Genomic DNA, 17,470 nt, shown 5'->3' with positions numbered 1-17,470 from the left:
ATTGACAAACCTTTATCCCTATAGTCGTAGATGTTGCAAGCTGCAACACTATTGTGCAGTTATAACCATATCGAATGATACAAGCTTCCCCATTCTCTTTGAATGTGGCAAAATTGTTTCATCAATCAACTCTAGGCAGTGTAGCCATGATGTTGAAAAATAATGTGTATATTTCTACCATAGCCTACTGCCCACTACCCATTATATCATAAAAGTGCTCGCTATTTGTATATGGCTAATTTGAATATGAATGCTGCGCTTTTCAAATTTGATTTTGTGCTTTCATCAAATTATTGCCGAAGAGGAAGTTTATAAACCTTTCGATCAAGGCTCTCTGCGATTAAAATACGTGTTTAACATTTTGATATTACACATTTTATTCTAACTATAACAATGCAAGGACCAAATTTATGTATATAATAGGCAAAAGGTTTTTTATAGTTACTTAAGCAGAAAAAATTGGCGGAAACTGGCAAAAAAAAAATGTTTTGTCCAGTATTTATCGAACGTTTCACGAATCGGTGAATTAAATACATACCTACTAGTACATAATATATTAGTTCTGGAATTAAATTCCGCGCGATATTTAATCCTCCTCATGTCAAAATAGACATTGACAGCAGCCATAAGGCTACATAGTTTGTGCAATCAATTACACCTATTTATAAAAAATAAAAAATACCATGCTTGTGACTTAAAATAAAATAATAAAAAACGTAGGAAGCCCCTAAAACTTGATCTTTTCAATACTGGTTAATTATCTAAGTAATCAGTTTCAACAAACATTAATCTTTTTGTTTGTGTGACGTAGTTCCTTTTTACAGAATATCACTGTCATAAATTTAAACAATGCAATTTTAGGTAAAAAATCCTTTGTTATGATATAATACATATCTTACGTCTGAGCTTAAGAAAAAACTATTGACAAGATTTATCTTCAACTAATACGTTGTTGATCTGTGGAAGCCAGAGATAGAGGCAAGGTTGAAACAACACTAGAAATGTGTTTTTAACATCGCAAACGTGCCGCAGGGTTATGCGTGTCATGATATAACAATTGTATTTGTAGATATAAAAAAAAAACATAAAACGACTTCAAAATCCACTAAAAGGTATTAAATGTGTCCATAGTATGCCGAGACATAACAACTGTAGTTTGACGTATATGAAATAAGGTTTATTGTATCATTTGGGTCCATAAATCCTTTAAATAATTTGTAAGACAAGAACTATAATGATTATGCTTGTTATACGATATCGTATCGTATATGAATGCCTCAAATCATCCGTAATATTATTTTATTCCGTTTGATCTAGCGATATAGATGAAGAAACTATAACACTCATTACGAGGAGATTTCGCGAGTTTTTGCATGAGACAATTCACTTAAGATTTTTTTTTTACTTCAGATTATTTTACATATGTTAGAAATAGTAGATGCTGTAATACTTTTTCTAGAAGGATCCTTGTTTATTTTGGATCTGTGGATTGTTTCATAAAACGTAGCACAGTTGATACATTTATTTATTATCACTTTATTGCATTGCATATAAAGCAAAGTTCGGTTTGTTCGAACAAACTCAAGCATGACTGGAGCGATTTTCATGGCTTTTGATATCTTGTATGTGAATTAGTTTACTAGAAGAAAACTATCTAACTAATCTTTTTAACATTGGAAAATTGGAGAAATAACAGAAACACACATAATACAATATATTCATTGGTTCATCCCGTTGATGCGGTAAACACACCTCTCAAATGAAAGAACGTATTAAAACCTAAGTTTCGAATAGACAATATACATCAGAATTTTAAAATAAATTTATAAAAGACAAATAATATTGAAATTTATTATTCATAGTATTACTTTCATAAAATCAGAAATTACGTTCAGATAGTCCGTAATACGACATTCATTGATCCATACGAAGTTCATCCACTATTAATAATTTAAAACAAGAAAACAATACAATTAAAAATAACAGTACTAAAATTGCTAACAAAATTTTAATAAATCACAGAGGTTTGGATATTAAATTAAAATAACAAAGGATCGGTTAAGAAATACCAAGAAAAATATTTTTTCATGCTTTTATGAGGACTTTACACCATTCTGTGAAAACACGTGTAACATCAATTAAAAATAAATATAGTCAATTCGCCAACAATAGATATACTTTAACCTTTTGATTATTAACATCATTAAAATTATACTAAGACGCTTATATTCACGTTCAAATTACACCTTCTACTTCCTTAAACATTAGCCGACTAAAAAACACTAAAGATTGTCAATATTTCTATTAAATCCAAACTATCTATCTAGAGTCTGTATCATTTGACACAAACACATCAAGTAATAAATAAATAGTTTTAAATTATCTCCCATGCTATTATGACATTAAACATGGTACATTACCATTAAATATCTTATGAACATAATTACAGGCGAAATTTTGATAACGGTTTTTTACTACGGTCTATTAACTCGACATTTTATATTCTAACGCAAAGCTATACAATTACAAATAATATTGTCACTTTGGTAATTCATTTATCTAAGCTAATTGTTTCAAATCCGCAATTCAATACGGAGTTTACTTGAAGTAATTATTGTTTTGCTGTCATCGATTCCATAAGTTTTTTAGTTTCCATCTATCCGATAAAACAAACAAAAAAGTTCGTGCGTACAAATTACACATGTCCGAAGTGACACTTCTTTGTAAATTAATTATTACTAAGGTAAAATCCCCAATAGATGATTATGTACCACTATATTGTCACTCCATGTATTTGTATATCTATATTTACACACTGTAAATGTGATAATACAAATTTTAAAAAATCTGCGTTTCTTTCACAAGACTGTTGCAACTGCTAAACAAATAGCGTGTATTTTTTCTCGATCTCCCTTTCTCACTCTCTCTCAATCGCTCTCTCCCTTTTCTTCGACAAAAACGCTGCACACTTACGTAGCGTTTCATCCGTAAAAAGTTTAGCCTCATGCCCCTAAAGAAGTTTCACCTCAAAAAACAAGAATTTCTTTATAAAATTTAGTGATATTTTTCAGGACTACACACAGCTATGTTGATCTCCATCTTCATCTACTTAATCTACTACATGGTGTACACAGTGCTACTCGCCATAGCTGGCCTGTGGTGCTTCGAAGACTGCGTCCTCACTGAGGAAGAGGAATATGAATTTATCAATCATCATCAAGCAATGCCGTATTGAGCTGTATTTGTAAGTACATTACATACTATATACTATATTCAGTGTGCCATATGCAGCTGTTAAAGAATGAAACCAGTGGCACCCCGCCTCAGGTTTGTATTTCTGTCAGCTGTTCCCAAGAAATTCTTGTTAGTAATCTCCTGTTTTCTCTCGATGTTTTCTTTCACTGTATTTTGCGCTTGAGTGTAGATTGGTTGGCATTTGGACAAACAATATTGATATAAGTCACTTTAGTAGCGATGTTAGTATTCAAAGCATGTGAAAAATACATTCAGTAGTATTAGTATAGTTTCATAATTACTTTGAATTATCGTTAATTACACAAAAACAAAACGAACACCCATCTGATTTGTAATTATTATAGTGTGGAATTAAAGTGACTTTATTATTATTATCGTTAATTGGAATAACTTATTTTAGAGTTCTTATCTGATTTATACTTTGTATTGAAGAATGTGTACACTGCGACATTGTCTGTTAAATGTATTTACGTTGAGTATGAATATATTTTTGCAAATGTTTTTATGTCGAATATTGACTGATGTGATCTTTATTAATACGTAAATTGTCACTGATAGAAAAAAGCCTTTGTTTCAACATAGATTAGAATTATACCGAGATTATAATAATATATAATTATCATATTTATATCTATAGTGGTCCCAGGCAAGAGTTATATGGAATCGTGTAAATTAAGATTAATAAAAATGAATTTACATTCCGACATCACATCAAAATTAATAATATATTTTTAAATGTAGTAAATGGTTAACTTAATCAAACAAAACTTAAATTATGTTTAATTTGATTTTGTATTTATGAGGACTGACAACCATACTTGGAGATTTCCATTAAATTATCTCTAACGGAAGACTCATAATTATAACTTTGTATCAAACAAAATTAAACATTTATTAGTCGTCATCCTTTTTATAGTTGAGAAAGGATAAGAAGTATTTGTTAACGACTCCTTTGTGTGACTTTAAAACAGTAAATAAATTAATTTGCGCCTTTATAAATGTGTTGATAGCTATATTTAATTTAATATTTTTACAGAATCTGTATTACATTAACCTAAAATATTTGACTTTCGTACAACTTAATAAATGCTTATAAGTTAATAGAGTCGCCACAGATTTCAGTTTACAAAATATTTTGTCAAGATAAAGATGTTAACAATATAAATTGTATTTAATTACATATAAGTTTGGGTGATTTATATTATTCATAAACAACGAATAACAATCTAAAGGGTGAGATGTTTTTATTTTTATATTATTGAACGTAAACTTATAATGTTTTTAAGTTTAAAATTTAAATGGAAAATATTCTCAATAACTTTAGCAATATTAATAATATTTATTATGATTTATATATTATTTATTAATAATAATATTTCGATTCCAAATATGTCATGAATTTTACTGTACGCTAATTTAAATATTTGTGCAGATATTTTTAATAATTTAAATGTCCTATGAACTGAAATATATACAAATAAATCAAGCGAGTGCTTTGTACTGACAATATTGTAATACATTATTGTCATTGCAAAGCCTATTAAATTCACATGTACAATTGTACATAGATTTTGTAATACAACCTTCCGTGGTTTTTGTTAGCGTCTTTTTAAATCTTTCTAATGTTCTCAGATCTTGAATGTATACAATTAAATTTAGCAAGTTTTGTCTAATGACAGTATTGTAATACATTATAAAATGGCCTATTAAATTCGTATGTACATAGATTTTGTAATCCAACCTTCCGCTGTTTGTTCAGTGGTCAGCCTCGAGTTGTGTACTCAAAACCTAATGTTTAGGTCACTGTCAGCACGTCATTTTAAACTAGTATGAGCAGTTGGGAAATTTTTACGCCTCATTACAAATAGAAGAATAGTCAAGTGCGTTAATGCGTTTACCTGAATTACTGGGCTTAGTTTTGGAGTTGTATAGAAGAACCGTATTGCTACGACCCGTAGAAAACATTTATACATGTTGAACAAGTGAACGTAGGCGCAGCATGTATTTATAAGATATTTATCACTATGTATATAAAATTTTCGTGTCTCAATGTTAGTTCCCATACGAAACCACCACCGATTCTTATGATTTTTTTATGCATTTTCAGTAAGCCTGAGTATTGCTTACAATCTATGTTTCTAACCCCTCGTTGCCCATCCGAAATTGTATTTTTAGTATGACTATGACAATGACAAATTTTTAGATAAAAATAAAACCCTTAATTTTTATCTACCCTTTACGATCAACTCCTAATATTTGATGGTTATATCTAGAAAAATCATAGAAAACCAAAATTTTTTCATTATCTCTGGGGTAGTATAGCAAAATTTTCCATGTTCGTATTATAAAGTACTACTAACAATATGCATGTATATAATATTTTTTTAGGTTTTGTGATAATTCGATTACCAAAACGTTATTATTTCCAGACTCTTCCTAAAATATTACACAATTTTCTAGAACACGGTCAAAACCAAGTAAATTGTACTAGAGATTCGCGCATGAACAGTAGTCGCGTTGCGTAAATTCACTGGAAATGCGCGTAATTACGGGATATTGCTAACATTTTTTTTTCAAGGACTTGAAAATTTCTCAGTTCTCAGAAATATGCGTGTGTTCGCCGATTGCTATATTCGTAACAGTTTCCTTATCTAATACTTTTAAATTTCGAACTCTAATTAGGCTACTTTAACTGAAATAATAACATAAATTTATTAAAAAAAAAATAGCATTAGATACTAAAGACCCTTTCAGTACCCTTAAAACTTATAAGACCCTAAAGAGATATATTTTTCTTATTATAAAGCGTATTTTATTGAAGTGAAACTTCTTGGAAAAAAAATACCGTCACATTTTTCGGTTACGCGTCACATTTATCTGTTATATTTTTCTTGGCACTACCACGGTCGATTCAAAGAGATTCGAAGAACTTAATAACAAAAATATATAATAACGATAACAATGATAGTAATTACAATAATTATCTATTACAATTAATGAAATGTAATGTAATTATAATTCTGTAAAATTTAGATACTTAATTTACAAAACTTATATGATATATTTCAGTTTTTATTTTAATTTATTTTTAGTTTTTTTTTCAATTATAAATTCTCTAGTTTAACTTTATTTAACTCATTTTGGTAAAGTTGTATATAGCAGATCATTTTTCGAAAAATAAGGTCAGAAGAGTGAAACTAAAAAATCTGAAAAAGTATTGTCTTATTTTCAGTGGAATTTAATTTATAGATAAGTTAAATAATGGCCCTAGTAAACGAACCATTGACATCAAGGCGTAAATTGAAATGCAAGAAGCGATTGTGAAGTGTTACCGACATAATTTAGAAATAACATAAAGTAAATCGCATATAATGCAATTGCATTTTATCTCGTGCATATATCGTGTTTAAATTTATTACTGTTTTGTTGGAAACGAGTGATGCATCTTAATAGTAATTAAGCCAATCCAATTTAGATCTTATTTAAAGTAATAAATTTTAATAGTTTTATGTTTTAATTGTAAATGTTACACAATTAAAACATGAAACTATTACGCTTTATTTCGATACGAAGCAAGTCTGTTGCGGTATTTGTGTTAACAATTTCTTGAAGTGATAATTTGACGTTTATAATATTTACGGTGTTATATCAAGAAGTTACATAAGGTAATATGTACCATCATTCTCATGTTATGTAATAAAATGTTCTGAAACCTAGCATGTATTATGATTTACAACTTTTGTGGTCATTTTGGTCTTTTGCTAAAACTTAAAATACGTTTCTGTATTTTTAAATTATACCATTCTCTATAATAAGATGAGTATTATGTTTGTAAGATTAATTAAGAAACTGCAGAAATATTGAAATTACTATTAGTTTTAATACAAGTTAGGCAATTCCATACAGGAATTCTATATATTTTTTGAAGATATCTTTAATGGTCCAAAAGATGATGGCTCTCTGGTTAACGTGTCACGTTAAGAAGGCAGACTTAAACTTAAACCTTACCTGGGTTTGATTGCAAGGTAAATAAAAATGATATTTGGCTCAATAAAACATTTGCAGACAGGTCAACAATGTGTACGTTATTATTAAAATAAACAGACAGAAATATAGTGAAAACATATTTTTTTATAATTTAAAACAAAAAATAACGCCTGGACAAATATATTTGACATTGACACAGCAGCTTCATTGCATGCTTATTAAGTTCTGTAATAAGTATATTCGCACATTATAAATATATATCTCTACGTAGCTGGCTTGCTCTGGTGACAGTCGCTCTTTAATTAATCGTGTGGAATAAAAGTTTACATAGTACATTAAATTAAGTGTTGTGACGTTAGTTTTTGACAGTTGGGAGAGGTAGGTACATCAGGTATCTGGACCTTATTGTATACTAACTTACTGAGTAACTGGCATCACCATGACGAAATTACTTTAATTATTTCTAAAGTACTTTCACAATTCACGGAAATCAAAGTAATATAAACGATTCACTCGTCTTATTCTTGAATTAAAAAAAAAACAACGCCTAGGGATTTATGCAACGATTTAATATATTTTAATTATCAAATTAACTAAAGAAATTCGAAAATCGGATCTAACTATCAAATAAAACTTGAGCATACGAAAAATACACAGGGAAGTTTTATTGTAATATTAATTTATCACGATGAGCATTATTTTTGCCCTTGGAGCATATATATAATTAAAATATATAATAAGAATACTTTTTGTAAGCCAAGTTGTCATTTAAATATACATTAATCATAAGACAATAATGATTTTGCATATTACTATGATTAAATGTAAATAATTATATCTGTTATTAGTGGAGATATCACAGTGTTGTCGTTAATAATAATACTAAGAGCTCAGTTAAAAATATTTTTATGATCGATATAATAACTATGTAATTAGATAAAAGTGTTAGATACCATAACTTACCAATTAATAGGCGAATAACGTTATATAATACATATAAAATTCAATTAACACAAAGACTTAACTTAATAAATACTGTTTTTGACTATAAATTATTGATTATATTTATTTTTATTATTTAATGGTTTCATTTTATTTAATATAAATAATAATGACAACGCCGAAACAAAAAAGTATCAATATATTTTTATATTATAATATTGGGGTACCTATATTGTAATTATATAAATTACTGTAAAATCCTTAATTAGTCATGAAATCGGATAATTCATAATTAAATAAAATTGGGTCGAAACAAACTCAACCAAGAATGTCTCACACAATTTTGCACAATGTCTATGCAATTTTTCGTTTGTAAGCTGTGGTCTTTTTTCTAAAATTTAACAGTTTCATCACATTAGGTGAAGATCAGAGAGCCGTGAAGGCTGTGATCGAAATTGTACATACCTCTTTTACAAGTAAGCATAAATATTTCATCATAATTGGTCCATTCAAAATCTAAACGGTACAATCTCTTAATAAGAGTTAATTAAATCGACGATAATCAATGAAGATTATTACGTTAATTAATAAGGCTTATCTTTTAATACAACACCGGATTTGTTGCGGAAATGTATATTTTCCCAAAGGTGATAAAATGCAATTTGCAATGGCGCAATAGGCACTTACGTCCTTGTATTACTGGGGGGGTGTGATACAACGATTGGTCGTGTCATGGCGCGCGATTCAATTGTAAGTTGTGGCGCGGCGCGTGAGCACTTTCCACAGGCTTTCGCTTTTCTTGAGATGTACTTTTAAAATTCGACAACCATGCTTCGGTAGCATTCGAATTTTAAAATTCGATTTTTTAATTATCGAACGTCAACTCGTAAATCCATTATTTTAGTTACGTACGTTTATTTGTTTTATTTTTTGTATACTTATATTTTTTGAATATCTTTTTAATTAATATTTCTTTGTTACAGGTAACAATTTGCAAAGCAAACTGTTCACGAGATTGCTAAGTCTGTGAATTAATTCGAAAGTGTTGTGTTGTGAGTGTCAGTGAATTAGACAGTTCTGGAGTGAATAGACATTTTTCAAAATGACTGGTTTTGTAAAAATCGCCATTGATGACATCTATTCTGATAATAATTGGACTACAATTATTAATAAATACTGGCTTCTGGCAGAGAGAGTTTCAGGTAATTTTTGTTTATATTAATTTTGTACAATATAAATTGAAAGGAATTTACAGAATTAAAAAAAAATTACCGTTATAAACATATTTTTATTGCCACTAAAGACCGCAAAACTATATTTTAAACGCGAAAACGTTTCTGTAACGACGTTATTTGCGATATCTCAAACTGTAAAAATTATCCCCGAAAAGATTTTAATACGAAAATACCTATGATATAATAATCACACGATAAATCAATTTTTTTACTATGATAACAATAATAATTAATAATCATAGTTTCATTTGTACCATACAGCCTTGACAACATGCAAGGCCTAGGTTACGGCCCAGAAATTAAAATACTGGTTGTGCAAAATATAATATAAGTTGTATATGTATATATGAACGTATCTATACAATATTAAATAAATAAACAAAATATTTGCATCAAAATATTTATATTATTTAATATTGTTAAGTAGATTTAGTTTTTCTGTCCACCAGTTAAAGTTATTATAAAATTATTATTTTTTATATTTCGCGGTGCATTTAAGCATATCAAAACATTAATTCATAGGTCCTGACAAATTCAGTAATTCATCTCAAAAAGATAGGAAACACTTAATACAATTTTTGGAAATAACCCATCATATAGATTTATCGATAGTACATGAAAGATAGTTATTAAATTGCAAAAGTAAATTGGGCATAATTAACTTTTATACAATAATTTATAAACAAATAAGCAGAGTATAAAATCCTATGCCAGATTTTATAAATTTTAGAATAAATTTGGTATCAATTACTCTATTCTATGATCTATTTATTTTATGAATCACCATACATAAAGGAATAGATCAAAAAATGGGATATTTTTTTTACATTTCGTAGACATTATTACGTAGCGTAGCTTAGCGTTTTAATCTCCAATTTATCACGTATTGATTGTGAATATTACTCGTAGAACTCCTCGACTATGGGTACTGCTTCCCAAATATACAGCCTTAAAATAAACAGATTGATGTTTTACCAAATACATAACATCCCTTCCTTAACTGTGGCATAAAAATACGAACCAAAATACACGGTCTTGCGACTCTTGTGAGATGAGTATATGAATGATTTAAATTTACAAAAAAATACACATTACCGTAACTCAAACTCAAAATACTTTATTCATATAGCTAACCAAGCACACATATGAACAACATCAACAGAATATTATATACATTTATACAAACATATTTTACCATTTTTAAAGTAAATATGATCTGTCATGATACGCAAACTACGATTCTAAATTAATCTTTGGAAACAGTTTTGACGTGTCGTTTGTGGTAACAACTAAGGTCGCAAAACAATACTGCGTGCTTCAAAAGGCTAATTTAATACTAAGAATTGTGTTTAAAACCTTGAAGTCAGGATGTGGATTATGGAACATCCTCCGAGTCAGGAAACTGAAAAATAAATACTCTAAAAAGGTATTCATAATATTGTACATAACAGCTATTTAACAGGTTAAAAAAACCTTTTTAACCTGTCATTGTGGTGTATGGCTATTTTATTAGAACTAGCTGATAATACATTTAAATGAATAAAAGATTATCAGAATAATACATTTAAATATTATCTTTTATATACTAACATAAATGTTCACTTATCTGGAGTATTAGCAATTTTATCTATCATTAAATTATTATAATCACATGACCGGAACCTTGAATGATAGGAACCAGCACTTGCCTCCATTCTAAGACCAGTCTGATGAGCACTTTCACTAAACGCAAACGAAAGTTTGCCTACTTCAAAGCTTTGACGTGCTAACTTAATATATTCATTGTAACGTTAAGAAAAAAAATTGTCTATTAACTCAAGTATTATGTTAGAAATTTTATTACTTTACAAAAATACCATAGTTTTAAAGTGAAGATTTCAAGTGATGATAAGCACAAATAATAAGGCTTACTGACTTTTGTTCGGCGTTTGTCTGAATCTCACCACTGATAGGATGAATAAGTCTTGATTATCCGGAAGTGATTTGTAACGCATTAAAAATATTATGTTATTTTAATTATAAACTTGATTAATGAATCGTAAATACAACAGCTACTAATGTTTTTCCAATAGCTTTTCTGAAATAAATGTTTATACTATAATTAAACGAGATCAAAATTTGTGAGCTTTCATTTCGCGGTATCATTATCAAATATCCATTTGACCAGTTTTATATGAAACATCAGGAAACATATAAACGCATCACGACGATAAAAATATTTTGTAAAAAAAGTAATAAAGAAATTTTGTTAACACAAACTTTTTAATTTAAAATTACGCGAAAGAAATTACGCGGCGTACGTAAGTTGTAATTTGTCTTAACAAGTGTTTTATGCTCGTAAAAAATTAAGAAATGATATTCTTGCTGTTAAAACTTTCTTTTTTTAACAGCAGATGTATCTTCCGGTTTTATGATTTCAATATCCATATTCGTTTACGAGATTACAAAATTGTTAAAGTTAAACCCGTTCAACATGATTTTATAGGTACAAGCGGCTTACTATGACGTTTTATCACATATTATGTGAGATATATTTTTTTGTACTCATTATTATTAACGGTAATTGTTTTAACCTAGTCTTAGTAATCTCTGATTAGATTTATTAGCTATTATAGATAAACACATTAATAATGTTTTAACAAATGTTATTTGTCCCTTGGTTTAACATTAGCTCGAATTACGTTTAAATAATTTTGACCAATTATAATCGTAACAAATGAATAGTTTTAAAATAACTCATTTGTATGGACTAAAAAATCAATTATTATAAATAAAAATACCAAATTGTGGAGAAAATATACAATTTGTCTATAAAACGTGCTTTATGCGTAAATATATATTTATTTATTTATAGTTACCCGATTTTAAAATGGTCTTAAGACAATGCAATTCCATAACAATTTAACTCTCAAGCAAAATATTTTTTTAAATTAATATAATAAAACGATTATCAATTCGGTATTATTTTTTAATACAGTGATTTCTAAACACGTCGCATACACATATGTGTGTATCTAACAAACAAGAGAACAGCAAGAGAACAGCCCTAGGAGTAACCTTCTTTGAACGAACTTGGAACGCCCCAATCTAATTTTAGCATCAGATGCTTGGCATAAGCCAAGATTTTTGTATAAAGCAACCTGCGACTCCTAACCACTATTAAGAAATTCTTTAATCATATTTTTACAGATCCTCGTGTTCAAGGATGGTTCCTATTCGACACGCCCATACCAACCCTTGTGATGGTACTAATGTATCTCGCCTTTGTGCTTGTGTTTGGGCCAATGTGGATGGCCAACCGGAAGCCATTCAAAATAAAAGGCATCCTAGTTACCTACAACGCTGCTCAAGTACTCCTATCCAGTTATATGTTTTATGAGGTAAGCTGGACTTAATTAATATAAGATGGATTTGTATATCTGTACTTGATTTTGAAAGCCAGGGGAAAATATTTCATAATTTTTTTTTATGTATTAGAAGACAAATGGATTCAACTTATGTGATACTGTAGCTCGTGAACACGAACATTGCCAGAAGGCTCGCAAGTGCGTTGCAGGCCTTTCTAGAATTGTTAAGCTCTTTTCTTGAAGGACCCTAAGTAGTGTTGCCCAAAATCGGTCTTGGTCTTGCAGTCTTGGTCTTGTTCTTGCATTTTTGCAAGACCAATACCAATACCAAGACCGCCTTATCGTAGCAAGACCAATACCAAGACTGAAGCCTGCAAGACTTGAGCAAGACAATACTTAAGCCTGCAATACTCTTGCGTCTTGCAGTTAGGACAAACTGAGATTTGGGCGTTATCAAATTTTCAACTTTATTACTAGAGAAATAAGGTTCAAGGTTGATTGGGAAAATATGACGTTCTGCGAATAAACTGTTGGTCGGTCGGTGTATTATATACCTACATATTTGATAATTTACCGACAAAGACGCCGCGGTTTGCAACAAGTGTATCACAGCATTTGACATGCTGTCTCGATAGTGGGTGATTTAAACAAATTTGAAACGTGGAAAAACTCCAAATATGAGCGACGTCATATTGCTTTACGCATTTGGTTTTAAAATCACACATTTCCAAAAATCGAGATGTGCAGTGTCGGTTTATCAACTTCTATCGTATCTACTCTAGTAGCTAGTAACCTCCATAAAAACAGCAGGCAACGTATAGTTCCAATAAAAAAGGAACATAATAAACAATATTAGTTGCATAATTATCTACACTTTATTTTTGCGTAGGCACAAAACCTATTTGATTTTGATTCTGATACTTCTGTTTTTTAATCTTTCAAAGATTTATTCTATCTATCAAAGAATGCCGCATTTTTCTTTGTCGGTCTTCGGCTTGTGTGCTTATAAATATGAGTTTTTATTTCAATTTCAGTCATTTCTAATTGAGTTTCGCTTCGAGTCTATCTTATTTATTATTCTCGCCCATTTACCTAGCTAGGTACTCTAAATTCTTATTGCTTTCGGAGTGAATGTTTACAATTTGACATGAGTGACGAATAAATAGCAATAGGCTAATAGGTATTTGCAAGTCTTGCGAGACTTGCGAGACTCTTGCTGCAAGATCAAGACCAAGACCAAGACTGAGAGCGCAATACCAATACCAAGATCAAGACCAGGTGCATTGACGCAAGACCAATACCAAGACTGGTCTTAGTCTCGTCTTGGTCTTGCATTTGGGCAACACTAACCCTAAGTGGAATTGGTTTGTTAATATTTCAGTGGGCAGTTGGTTCCGCATAGTGGTTTCACACAAAAAACAGACCCAACAATTAATTCACTCATGTTCTATGCCTCTAAACATCAAAATTGTGACACCTACAACCTACGCTTACACATTACTGCGATGACGTGGTACCCTGAAACGCGCTAAAGTTTTTCCGACCCCTAAGGATATATAGGTACCTCTTGCCCATTGCCACCAATCCAGCCGAGTCCCACTATGTCCCCGCTACCCTTGCCAAATTAGCTGATCAATCAAGTCAAGGCCTTGTGAATTCATAGCAACAGAGTATATTTTGGAAGAGCTGGCCAATTAGTGGTTAGACTGGTCGATGTCCTCCCTTTAGGTTGGAGTATCTGTAAAGTATCAATAATAAGCAAAACTGATACGTAAACATACATTCAGTAGAATCGCCAATAAACAAAATAATAAAAAGCGTCTCTAGCCCAATCACAGACACGCGACACGATACGACTTTCCGTTCTACACCAATCACGGGCGATCGCTTTATCTAAGATCCTAGTACTGTACGTATAGTTCAAACAATGAGAGACTAATTTGTGACAAATACGTCAAAACGTCGCTGGAAAATAATTGAAGTGACGTTCGATTTCGTCAGAGATCATACAGTCAAGAGCGTCATTATATAATTATTATACGCATGCATCCGTGACATAATTGTCCGTCCTAAATTTGGCCATGACAAATTCTCAAGACCGCAGTGGCCATGGTGGGTTTTTTGATAGGTATTAGGATTTACGAAGGTGACACCATAGTGTTCAAGTGTAAGGCTGACTAAGTAACCAATAAGACTCCACCCAATGTCTTTATCAAAGGCTTTTTGACATTAATTTTATTTCCATTATTGTATTCCTTAGTAAGGTATATATGGGTATATATATATTGTGATCCTTTGACTAATTTTTGCGCCAAACCCTGAAGGCTAGACACCTGATTCTATGGCAGTCTTGGTCAGTATTACCACCTCACCCTCCTCTGCTTACGAATATTTATTGCTTCCCCGGGAGTCAAATTTTTTATATAACGCACAATCTGCGGTTAACCAGACTAGGTGGATAAAAAAAAGAAAGAGGGAAAAAGAGTAATTTGACCACAATATAAACTAAAAGTCTAATAATTATGAAAAAGATTATTCAGGTAGGTTTAATTTCTTTTGGGATAAATCGAGTATGTATTATTATGTATGTTAACAGTATATTTTTTCATTAAGGAGCAGTAATAATTCATTTATATACAGCTACAAAAAGTACAAATAATACAGTAATATACAACGAATAAACGTGCAATTAATGTAAAAATCGCCGAAATTCAATCGTTATTTTAAGTGTAAATGGGGCATATGGCACATTTATTAAATATATTAGCCTTCTCTGACTCGAAGCACCTATTGTATCGGACTCTCTGGAGCCTATAGACGCGATTAATAATAAATAGAAATGAGACTCAGCGCAAACAGTCCCTTACAAATGTCAAAATACGAAATTAGCGCTAAATTTGTTGGTCTCTAAATCTCAACTAAGTCTTATCTGTGAAGCCGTGAGACGTATATTAATAAATAATAATAAATTAGTGTTCATACAAGTTATGAATTTCGGTTGCGGTCTATGACTTTTCGAAAGTGTGTTTTATAATTTGATTTTTGTATATTTAATGCTCGTCACTTTACGTTTTAAAAATTTTACGTGTTTCAACTTGTTTTTTGATTTTTATATTTTATCAATAGATTTAGTTATTTGAAATTTAATTTAATTAATGTTTAATTTATATTGTATATATTGATTTATTCTTATTTCTATACTTAATTTATATTCTCTTTCAGCATTTGATGTCTGGATGGTGGGCGGACTACAGCTTAACGTGTCAGCCTGTTGACTACAGTAATAGCGAAACAGCCAAAAGAGTAAGTATTCATATATCTAAAAAAACATTAATTATGTTAATTTTATTTTCAATTGTTAGTATTATATCCTTATTTAGAAATCACAATCCTTACAATGCTTAGAATTTCTCACAAGAATTGAAATTCTTTAATCCTTTAACATAATCTACACTAGTACTTCTGACTGAATATTTAATTTGCCTTATTACAAATGAAACAAATTCCCTGTGTATCAATCAAATCATGCATACTTCATTTGTCAAACATATATTTAGTCTAACTGAAGCTTGATCAACTAAGAAAGGTGAATAATAAATTAATACTGTGCCGATCAAACAAGGTTATCAAAATTACTAATTAAAGTCTACTTTCGTACTTAATACACCAAATATGTTTCGTGCCATAAGAAGTTGAAAGAAACCTTCCCAACACAATCAGGATCACTAAGGGAACGCATTAAAACTAGCTAATTTTTTATCCTTTATCACACAATTTGATAAAGAATAATAAGAAAATGAATTACTTCTAAATTCAAATTTGCTGACAGTTCTCAAGTCAGTATAGGAATCCGCCTCACAGGTGACTCAAGTGACGTTAACAAGAACGTGAATGAAGTTATACCGTGTCAAGTAGAAAGTGAGATGAACCGGTTCACGCTGACCGCGATTATTTCATAGATTTACGATTTTTAGACATGTTAAAGTAATAATTATTAAATATATTTCATATGGATTTGATACTTTTATCTTATGGCAGGAGCTTTAATCACACTTAGTCTTTATCAAATGACTCGCACTTTGCCACGTGACCATTCCCTACAAAATTGTTTGGCGTTAGTACGTCACGTGATTGTGAAGTGATTTTGTCTCAAGGCCCTAGTATAAATATACCTATATGTATACAATGATTTTCTCTTGAATTGCGTATTGTAAAGACTAGGTTGCTGATCAGTAGATCAGTTGAATCTAAGATGATCACGAACAAGTATAGGTGTAATATATATACTTATATATTATATACTTATATATATGTATACTTGTTCGTGATCATCTTAGATTAGATTAGACAGTACAAACGAACTAATCATGATATGAACCAGCGATGTCTACCAGGCCATCGTAACTAAATCTAAAGTCATATTTAGCATATAGAACTTTAACACGTACAATAAATTTAGTAAATGATAATTGTTAAAAATTATACGCACTCATTCACTCATATTCGTTCATATACAGTCAGAAAGGCGAATAAACGTGCAATTAATGCACACACTTACTCATTCACTCACATGTACCGACACACTCACTCGCACACTCACATGCACCGATACACTCTTTCATGCGGTCATATGCACCTACGCTACTACTGTGTTACGCTTCACGTAATGCGTTTGTTTAAAAACAGTGGAAGAAGATGAGATAA

General features: G+C 30.3%; 1 protein-coding gene across 6 annotated transcripts in view; it reads left to right on the top strand.

Moving 5' to 3' along the window:
- The window catches only part of LOC110998396 (elongation of very long chain fatty acids protein 7), a 43,911-nt gene that overhangs the window by 15,797 nt on the left and 10,644 nt on the right, over positions 1–17,470 (top strand). Inside the window, exons 2-5 of one of the 6 annotated variants that reach the window (XM_022267041.2) lie at positions 3,072–3,244; positions 9,168–9,386; positions 12,609–12,799; positions 15,989–16,069. In XM_022267041.2, the coding sequence (XP_022122733.2) occupies positions 9,287–9,386; positions 12,609–12,799; positions 15,989–16,069 (372 nt within the window). In that variant the 5' untranslated portion in view covers positions 3,072–3,244; positions 9,168–9,286. Of the gene's footprint in view, positions 1–3,071; positions 3,245–4,469; positions 4,489–7,512; positions 7,634–8,927; positions 9,093–9,167; positions 9,387–12,608; positions 12,800–15,988; positions 16,070–17,470 lie in introns of those variants that run through there. The other 5 variants (XM_045631743.1, XM_022267042.2, XM_022267045.2 and 2 more) reach the window with 5 other exon arrangements.

This window comes from Pieris rapae, chromosome 16 (assembly GCF_905147795.1).
Source record: "Pieris rapae chromosome 16, ilPieRapa1.1, whole genome shotgun sequence".
Classification (NCBI taxonomy): Eukaryota; Metazoa; Arthropoda; class Insecta; order Lepidoptera; family Pieridae; genus Pieris; species Pieris rapae.
This window is presented reverse-complemented; position numbering and strand designations above follow the sequence as displayed.